Genomic DNA, 10206 nt, shown 5'->3' with positions numbered 1-10206 from the left:
AAATGCTACCTAAATATTATAAGTACCCAATTGAAATGCAGACTAACTAAAGTGTTACAAGTGGGAAGCTGAACGTAATATATTTGTATCATGAATTCATTATTTTTAAAATCTTAAGTTGTTATATATATATATATATATATATATATATATATATATATATATATATATATATATATATCTTTTAAAATCGTGTAAATATTTTTGAGATTTTTTTTAGTGTTATGCTAAAATTTTTTTTTTGAAATTAACAAATAAAGATCAAATTTCAAATTTTTAAGTCATAGAAAATTCGATACTATATCATGAAATTAAACTACTTCTCATAAAAACTTAAAATTGATAGAATAAAACACACGAATAATTATATTTCTAATAATTTAGGAAAAAAATATAAAAAATTCCTCCAAAACTTTTGGACTAACAAAAAATAATTTTAAAAGATAAAAATTAAAAAGAACTTAAGAACTTTTAGATATTGAAAACAAAATTAATTATAAATAACTTTGTCCTTGTTGAATAAAAGGTATTGACATAACAAGTACAATGTTTATATGTCAATTTTATAAGGTATTACGCAGTATTTTTAATCAATGAAAACAGTTATTTGATTATTAATTCATTATTTTTGTCAAAATTTTCAAATTTTTTATAGCTCTTTCACCTTTTTTATCTTTTAAAATTATCTTTTTAGACACTTGAATTTTTCGAGTACATTTTAAATGATTTAATCTATATTTTAATTTAAATTTGTTCGATAAGAAATCCAAATATGTCCTAATTATTATTGTTGCGAGCAGCCACGATTATAGAGTTTTATACTGCAATTTGGAAATAAAAAGAATCCTAGGACAAGTTTGAAACTAGATTATCATTATCCTCTGAATTTTTATAATAAGATTCGAAAAGTTCATAGTTTATGTTTTTAAATCTATTGAAAATTGTTTTTGAAAAGGTCAAATACCAGACTTTTGTTATATGGGCCGGGATCCAATTAATGCATTCGACTAAGGGTTTAGGGTGTGTTTGGCAAACGCGTTGGTGAAGAAAGAAGTGCGTTTGAACTTCTTGAAAGTTTCATTTTTATGTTTGGCAATTTTTTTCTTTCTAAACGCAGAAACGATTCTGCCTCTCTAAACCCACGTTGAGGAGAAGAAGCTAAAATTTGTAGCTTCTACGGTTCACGTTCATGGTTGCTGATTACCTTTAGAAAATTAGGTGAGAAAATTTTTTCTTTTTTACCAACCTTACCCTTCATTTTTAGTTCTCTGTAGTTCTTTCTACTTTTTCATAGATATTCCTTCTATTTTTTTTTCATCAAATTGTTCAGATTTGTTTCGATCACTAGTAAATTGAATATTTTAATTTTTTTATTATTTTTAGTATTCATTTTCATATTTTAATTTTTAATGTTACGATTTCTAATGTTATGTTTTTATGAGTTTTTTTTATCATTTCCTACACTATTTTTTATATGTATATTTTTTATGAATTTTTTTATTTTTGTTTGACTTTGTTTATATAATTTTTTATTTATTTTATTGTATTTTTTTATTCATATGATAAATATTGTTGATTTTTTTTATTTTTTGTAGTGCTATAATTTTTCAGGTATTTTTATTAATTTTGAGTAATTACCCAAATCAGTCCCCGATTTTAGAATCGGACATTTTGGTCCCCAAGAAAAATTAATACACGGATCAGTCCCCAAGGTTTTACTCCGACAGACAAATAGTCCCCAGTTCATATTTTCCGGCAGAGTAATTACCCATATCAGTCCCCAAAGATTTTAAAAACGGTCATTTTAGTCCCCAAGAAAAACTAATGTATAAATCAATCCCCAACTTTTCTCTCTGTTAGACATAATAGTCCCCCGTCCAAAATTAAAATAAAATAAAATAATTATTATTAATTGCACAATAATATTGTACTATATTTTTTTGTATTTTTTAGACAAAAATAATGATAAATTTATTTATTAAATTCTTATATATATATATATATAGTCACTCAATAACAACAACAACAACAATAATAATAAAATTATTAGAGATTATTTTACAAAAAATTCAAAGTTAAAATTATATATGTTTATATTAAAAAATATGTATTAAAATAAAATATTTTAATTTAAATTTATATTAAATACATATTTTTTTAATACAAACATATTTTTTAAAATAGTATATTTTTTTATTATATTAAATACAAAAATATCAAATAATTTTAACCTTAATTTTTTTGTAAAATAATCTTTAATAATTTTATTATTATTATTATTATTATTATTATTATTATTATTATTATTATTATTAATTACATAATAATATTATACCATGATTTTTTGTATTTTATAGATAAAAATAATGATAAATTTATTCATTAGATTCTTATATATGTATTATATATATATATAGTCACTCAATAATAATAATAATAATAATAATAATAATAAAATTATTAGAGATTATTTTATAAGAAATTTAAGATTAAAATCATTTGATATTTTTGTATTTAATATAATCAAAAGATGTACTATTTTAAAAATATGTTTGTATTAAAAAAATATGTATTTAATATAAATTCAAATTAAAATATTTTGTTTTAATACATATTTTTTAATATAAACATATATAATTTTTTTTACATAGGACATCTTTTGATTATATTAAATACAAAAATATCAAATGATTTTAACTTTGAATTTCTTGTAAAATAATATCTAATATTATTATTATTATTATTATTATTATTATTATTATTGAGTGACTATATATATATATATATATATATATATATATATATATATTATATAAGAATTTAATGAATAAATTTATCATTATTTTTGTCTAAAAAATACAAAAAATATAGTACAATATTATTGTGCAATTAATAATAATAATTATTTTATTTTATTTTATTTTTGGACGGGGGACTATTATGTCTAACAGAGAGAAACGTTGGGGATTGATTTGTACATTAGTTTTTCTTAGGGACTAAAATGTCCGTTTTTAAAATCTTTGGGGACTGATCTAGGTAATTACTTTGCCGGAAAATGAACTGGGGACTGATTTGTCTGCCGGAGTAAAACCTTGGGGACTGATCCGTGTATTAATTTTTCTTGGGGACTAAAATGTCCGATTCTAAAATCCTCGGGGATTGATTTGGGTAATTACTCATTAATTTTTATAATTTTTTAATTATTTTTTGTTCATATAAATTCTTTTTTTTTTCTATCTTTTACTACATTGTATTTATGTTGTGTATGAAATTTTTATTATTTTTTATTTGTATGATTTTTTTTCTATTCTTTGATGTACTCTATCTTTGTTTTATATTAATTTTTTTATTTTGTATTTTGACTTTGTAAAATTTGTAATTGTAATTATTATATACTACGTTTATTATCTAAATTTTGTATAATATAAACTATGATCCTATAAAAAAGGACAAAATAAATAAAAAATTAATTATAAGTAACAATAGTGTCATAAATAATAAATATTTATAGTCCAAAATAATATTAAATTAAAGAATACGGGTAATATTAGAAAAATTATAGAATATTTTTTTGTTTAACATTATAAAATTTATATTACTCTCTTTTATATTTTTTTATTATATTTATTTATTTATATAATAAATATTTTTTATATTATTTTTGTTAGGTTCTGTTTTTGCATGTATATAAAAAAATAATTTAAATTGATGTCTCTTTTAGTAATTTTTCATCTAAAAGTGATTTTGAGTAGTATAATGCAAACAACATCTATTTTGCTATAATCAATTTTGATACAAATATTGTCAAACATAAATCACGTTAACTCAAACTTACTTTTCATCAAAATCAATTTTATAAAATCAATTTTATGCAAACTCACTTTTTGCAAACTGAAATCCAAACACACAATATATAGTGGTTTGGGTGCACTTCCATTTTGACATGGTTAATAAATGCAAAGACAACTTTTGTCATCGTAATATACGAAGGTGCTTTGGGCAGGGATTGATGTCCTTATGCCCTATCAAAAATAGTTCAATCTGACCCCTATTTTATATTATATTTATTTGAATGACCCTCAAAAGGTGTGATCTTTTATTAGAACAAGAAAAATGATCTCATTAACGACTATCAAGGGTAATGGTAGCTAGGTCAGTTAAAATCTGCTACTACTATTAGTGAAAAGTTGAGTTTGTTTAGTTAAAACAGCTCAGCAGCTATGCTACTATCAGTACTATGTGTGTTTGTGCATGGCACGTCCTGTATAGCCTAAGCTAGCTATATATATTGTCCATCACCCTTCGTTGTAAATCTAACTTACTACTTGCAATACAAGCTTTCTACGCCTTTCTCTCTGTTTTTCTGAATTCTGTTCTATCTCTTAATGTTACCTTATGATCATGTCTTCTACTCACTTGCATTGATTCATGCCTCAGACCATGAATCCTTTCAACGACTAATCTTGGAGTATACTAGAAGCTTGAAATCACTAACAAAAACGAGAAAAATAATTAAACAACCATGCTCCAAACTCTTTTTTTTTTCCCGTTAAATTAAGAAGGTAGTAATAACTGAATGGTATAACCTTACTTAGCTTTTTGCAAATAGCAAATTAAGAAAAATAGAGAAGAAGATATATAAAATATAACACAAACAATCGATAAAGAGAAATTAAACATCATACATGTCACAACGTGCACAACAGACGCAATATGACGAGGATGAAACAGAAATTTTAGTCTCAGTTTCTTAATTATACTATAATAAAATTTGGTAGAATTATTTATTTAGAACAAATGTTAAAAAATGTCTTGAGGAAACTGCTACACGACGATGGGGTCCAAAAGCAGTGCCATGATGTCATCGTTCAAAAGTTCACAATTGGTGTATTTATCTTCAAAGTTTGCATATATAAACTCACATATGCGAGCCAAGTTAACAATGCAATCAAGGATGGGTCTTGGGATTTCCTCGGTTAACTTGAGATACTCTTCGTTCATATCCTTCCAAGAATCATTGATATCCTTTTTGATGAATTCATAGGCCTCCTCTTCTGAAAAGTTATACTGCTTCATGCAACTTTCTACTGCAGAAGCAACATGTTTCCTTTGTTGTTCAAACTACACATGTTGATCAAATTTAAAAAGCAGCAGTTAATTATAAGCGGCATTATTCCAAAATTTATAAAACTAAATTAAAGTAATTTTAGTGTATAAACGTTATAAAATATTTTATACAGTTTTTCATTTATATCATTTTTTGGATGATTATTTAAACAGCCAATATTAAAAGAATTTGGATCCTCAAAAGTTTGAATTTCACTTTAGAGAGTAAAGTGTGATCTTCTATTCTTAAATAATTTCTCTTTTATATTTATTCTTGGTCCCACCTATGAAATCAATGATGAGAAATCACACTTTACTCCCTAAAGTGAAATTCAAACTTTAAAAGATCTAAATCTATATTAAAAATAGTTATTTTTATTGACATAATATTACGTAATTGTATAAAACTTTGTGTATGTTTACAGTGTATTAAAATTAAATTATATATATACCAAACTAATTAAATAGAATTAAAAAAATTAGAAAAATCTCTACCTTATGTGAGGACAAATCATTTGTTAGTCTGCCAGCAAATGATGAGGCTTTTAAGATGAAGGGAATATTAGAAATCCAATCAAACATTTCTTTGGATGCAAATTCTCCAAGAGCAATGAACACTGTTGTGAACCATGGGCTTCCTGAAGTGAGAATTCCGTTAATCATGTACTCATCATATGTTGGAATGTAGTCCTCATGGCACCATTTTGCTTCAACCATGTAAGCTTGTACTATATTAGAAAACTGCAGGTATAATAAAGTTATTTATTTAATTAAAGTGATTATTAATTAATAAACCAATAAGTCTAATGAATGAAAGCTTACAGCCTGTTTAACATGTTGCAACACTAAGTTTGAGTCTCCACCCACATCATTCATGAAAACCTCTATTTCCATCCAGCATTCCATGATTGCATTAAAAATAACTTTAAAGCAATCCGGAAGAGACTCAATGCATTGAATATCCCATCTGAAAAATAAAGGGGCTAAAAATTAAGAAAAAGTGAAAAAAATCATGGGACTGAAAAGTGAAAAGTGATTAAGATTATTATGCAACAAAGATATTTTTTTCCCTTTATTGAGATAGCATAATATAAACACTGGTGAATTCTTGTTCTAAAATCAGACCTTTGGATTGCTTTGGTGAAGAGTTCAAGTTCTTCAACTGTGCCATAAACATCAAAAGTATCATCCACAAGAGAGATACATATAGCCAATTTGGTTATCATTTGTCTTCCAGTGCTATATTTAGGCTCAGAGTTCGTAGCAAAAGGCCAAAAGAATCCTTCAACTACCCTATCTCTTGCATAAGGAACCTTTGTTGCAAAATCTAATTCTCTCCACCACCTGTAATACAACTAATTAGGCCATGTCATGACGGTTAATTATAGGAGTTCTTTTTATTATTTATATTTTGATAATTAATGAATGCTCTATTTTTTAATAACTTTCATAACTCAATGAACAAATCATTATCTATTTCTTCATTATAAGAAAATAACAATTTGTTTTCTATCTTCCACGTACTCTAAAGCAATCAACTAAGGTTGTTACTTTTATGTTTATTTTAAAAAATAAAAAGAAACTAGTACAACATGCAAATGCTCAAAATAAATAAACTTGATGAATTCGGGCTTCATATTTCTATTTTGATTTTAATTGTCATTTATATTAATAGTAACTAGAAATATTTGACTAACTAAATTAGATTGATCGAATAATTAGTTTATTTATTTATTGTAAAGTAAGTATTAAAAGTTTAAATTATATATATATATATATATATATATTGTGAGGGAAAAAAACTAGCTAGGAGAACTTGAGTAGAAGTATAGCACTTACTTGGTGTTGCTACCAATTTCTTTTTTATATAATTTTTGTACCATATTGAAATCCAATTTTGCCAAGCTTAGAAGATCAACCTTGTCACACGAAGGATTTTCTTCGTAAAAAGACATATATGACCTTGCCTTCATTCTTGGAATTGCCTTGTCAAGAGGTTGTTGTAAACTTTGATTGACTTGGTTAGCAAGAGATGGGCTCAATTGATTGGTAATGGACTTAAGTTTATTGTATGTGAATTTATGTGCTTCCTCTAATATATCTTCTCCATGAACTCTTAACTGTGCAGCCTCATACAAGCTCCACATTCTTTCAACATCTTGAGCAACAATTATTTCATCGAATTCTCCTTTTTTATTCTTGAATTTGTTGAAAACATCTGTATAATTCATATTTATACTAACTAGTGTGAATCCATAATTAATAAATTGGTATCTTTTTATATTGTAATGATATATATAAAAGATAAAAAAATTAGTTCTATATGTACCTGATGAAATGTTATATCCTTTTTGTCGGAGCAAACGAAAAAATAATGCAGTAAAGTGAAGGTCACATTCTTCTATAGCAAGATCTTTGTTAATAAAATCATTGTGGATGTGTACTAATATTCTGTCAATCTCATTTTCAAAATGATAAGATATACTCAATCGTTGAATTGAATCAATTAAGCTTAATCTTTGTAAGATATTATTATCATTAGAAAGCAAATTCATCTTCACTTTTTCTTTATGCATTTGAACTTCTTGTTTCATGATTTCGTTCACTTCCTGCAAAGTTTTCAATTTAATATTTAGTTCAAATGCATGAAAAATTAACAAATAATGAGAGTAAGTCATATCTCTTTACATATGATCAACTATTCAATTTGATCTAAATTTATTATGACATTTCTTTTTTCTTTTAGAGATAATAAAAATCGAACACTAAATCATTCAATCATAGATATTCTGATATAATATAATGATATTATGATACTTTATTCAAAATTTAAGCCAATAAAAAAATATATAAATAATTATATTTCTAACAAAATTATTATATGATGATTTGTTGAGAAAGTTATAGCTTCGATGTAACACTTAAATATAATCAGATACAAATCAGACTGGTACTAGTAATAATGTTTTATGTTTCAGTTATTATGCATATCATTTCTCAATTTAATTTGGTTGTTAAATAAATTTTTTAAGTTTTCAGTATTAAAAATAGAAAATTTTTGTGAAAGCAAATATTTACTAAAGTTGCTTTTCAGTTTTCAGTATGAGTTAACTTCCACAAAGTTATACTATATATTTTTGTTGTTATGAAAAAAATATAACGTAAAAGATTGAAAGTTGTGCCATTTTAATAATAAGTAAAGAAGAGTTTTTATTTGTTTGATAAGAAAACAAAAACGTAAGTTAAAAATATAAAAGTCAATATTAAAATGAATCTTATTTATTAATTAAGTATATAATTATAGAAATGTTTACAAAATGCAGACTAGGCTATTTTAATACTATGACTCTTTAAAAACTAAAAAACAAAAGAAAATTAACGAGATTATATTTTTTTCTCTTTTCAACTTAATTAGGTTATCTTCATTAATTAAAAAAAAAAACAAATAAAAAAGAAAGAAAGAAAGTATATTATTAAAAAGACAGTCTAATGAATAAATATGTTAATGCAAGATTTCGAAAAGAACTCCATTCAAAGAGTGTATTATACACAACCGAATCTAATAATTATTTTCGTGGTTATTTTCACAGTTTGAACTCGATCTTGACTTTGAAATCACATGGAAATAATTCAATCATTACTTTAAAATTCTCTTTTAAAACATATGTATATATAAACTAAGAGTTTAATTTAGATACTGACTATGTAAAGCGTTTTGTATTATCGTGTAATTATACCTGTTCTTTTAGATGACCACTCACACGATCAATGTAAAATATAGTTATTTTTACTGATGTAATATTGTGTAATTAGATGCACGTGAAAAACTATTTTATACTGACAGTACATTAAAATTAAATTCATAAACTAATTATGTATTTTCTTATAACAAAATATGAATTTAATTTTAATATACTGTCAGTGTAAAACATCTTTATATGTACATCTAATTACATAACATAATATCATAAAAAAATAACTACTATTTTTATGAACTGTGTGAATAGTTATTCAAAAAAATAAATATGATTACATAACTATATAAAACATTTTACACTATGATATCAATACATCAAAATTAAACTCAACAAAACAGATATCCAAAAATATACAAAAAGTTATGGAAATTTTTGGGATTACATTTGCATACTAGAAATACAATATAGATAACTTGTTTTATACAACTAGGGATCCCGTCCATATATATATAACTATCATTCTTGTTAAAGACACTTACCCAAGCATTATTTTGAGTTTCTGGCGTAGAAGTGATCAGATATATACTATCCGTATTTTGAATATATGTATAAGTTTAACAATATACTGATATTTCATCATACAAAATTAAATAAGATACCAAGGATTCAGAATCAGCGTATTTTTGGAAAGTATCGTGCCAAATGCTAGGAGCAAAATTTGCAGAGGGTCGCTTTGAGTTAGAAGGGGCAGGTTGACTCGAAGTCATCACTGGAACTGAAGCTGAAAGAGATATGTATAGTATTGGGTAATGAACGATATTAAGACGTTTACAACCAATAATTATATAGAATATGGTTCACTAATGCAAAGGGAGATGAGTTAATGTCCCTAGCTGGATGCCCATTTTTAAATGTGAAGATTGTGCATGTGACCCCAAGTGGATAAACAAGATTCCTTTTTATTTTGTCTTGTTAAAAAGTGAGTGAATTCTCTAGCCATTCCTCAATTATTAAAGAATTGCATATCCTTTAATCTTGAATAGTATTAACTATCTTTAACCTTATAAATTAGTTAATTGAATAAATGATCATTTGTACTCATGAGAGATGAAAACGCTGACATTTGTATCTATGATTGTAACACCCTAACTACCAAGGCTCACGCTTCCGGCTGCGCGACTTTGATAGCTCGGACATTACGACGACACTTATACTATTTAATACTAAAATATGAGTCTGTTTAAAACTTTAAACCGTAATACCGCTCCCAAAAATACTTTCGTTCGATAACGTACATCCACAAATACCATACAACTTACAACAACTCACAAACAGTACATCCATATATATACATAAATATATATAAATAACTTTACAAGCATTAACCAATACAATTCCTATC

At 25.1% G+C, this 10206-nt stretch overlaps 1 protein-coding gene across 1 annotated transcript; it reads right to left on the bottom strand.

Annotated features, from left to right (window-relative positions):
* Positions 1–4693: 4693 nt before the first annotated feature.
* On the bottom strand, positions 4694–9571 carry LOC107614173 (putative sesquiterpene synthase). The gene is made up of 6 exons (XM_088496751.1): positions 9464–9571; positions 6946–7715; positions 6232–6450; positions 5929–6073; positions 5602–5847; positions 4694–5121 (listed from the first exon to the last, which is right to left on the bottom strand). The coding sequence occupies exons 1-6, from the start codon at positions 9569–9571 to the stop codon at positions 4825–4827; spliced, it is 1785 nt and encodes a 594-aa protein (XP_088352877.1). The 3' UTR covers positions 4694–4824.
* Between the last annotated feature and the right edge of the window lie 635 nt (positions 9572–10206).

Source organism: Arachis ipaensis, chromosome B8 (genome assembly GCF_059453495.1).
Source record: "Arachis ipaensis isolate K30076 ecotype BB chromosome B8, ASM5945349v1, whole genome shotgun sequence".
In the NCBI taxonomy this organism is placed as follows: Eukaryota; Viridiplantae; Streptophyta; class Magnoliopsida; order Fabales; family Fabaceae; genus Arachis; species Arachis ipaensis.
This window is presented reverse-complemented; position numbering and strand designations above follow the sequence as displayed.

What these genes read in the sequence shown, in the direction of transcription:
- LOC107614173 (XM_088496751.1), bottom strand. Translation starts at nt 9,571, where the DNA reads ATGACTTCGAGTCAACCTGCCCCTTCTAACTCAAAGCGACCCTCTGCA. An exon ending in TTCACCAAAGCAATCCAAAG is followed by an intron (nt 6,074 to 6,231) that starts GTCTGATTTTAG and finishes TTTATTTTTCAG; the next exon opens with ATGGGATATTCAATGCATTG. An exon ending in TGCAACATGTTAAACAGGCT is followed by an intron (nt 5,848 to 5,928) that starts GTAAGCTTTCAT and finishes TTATACCTGCAG; the next exon opens with TTTTCTAATATAGTACAAGC.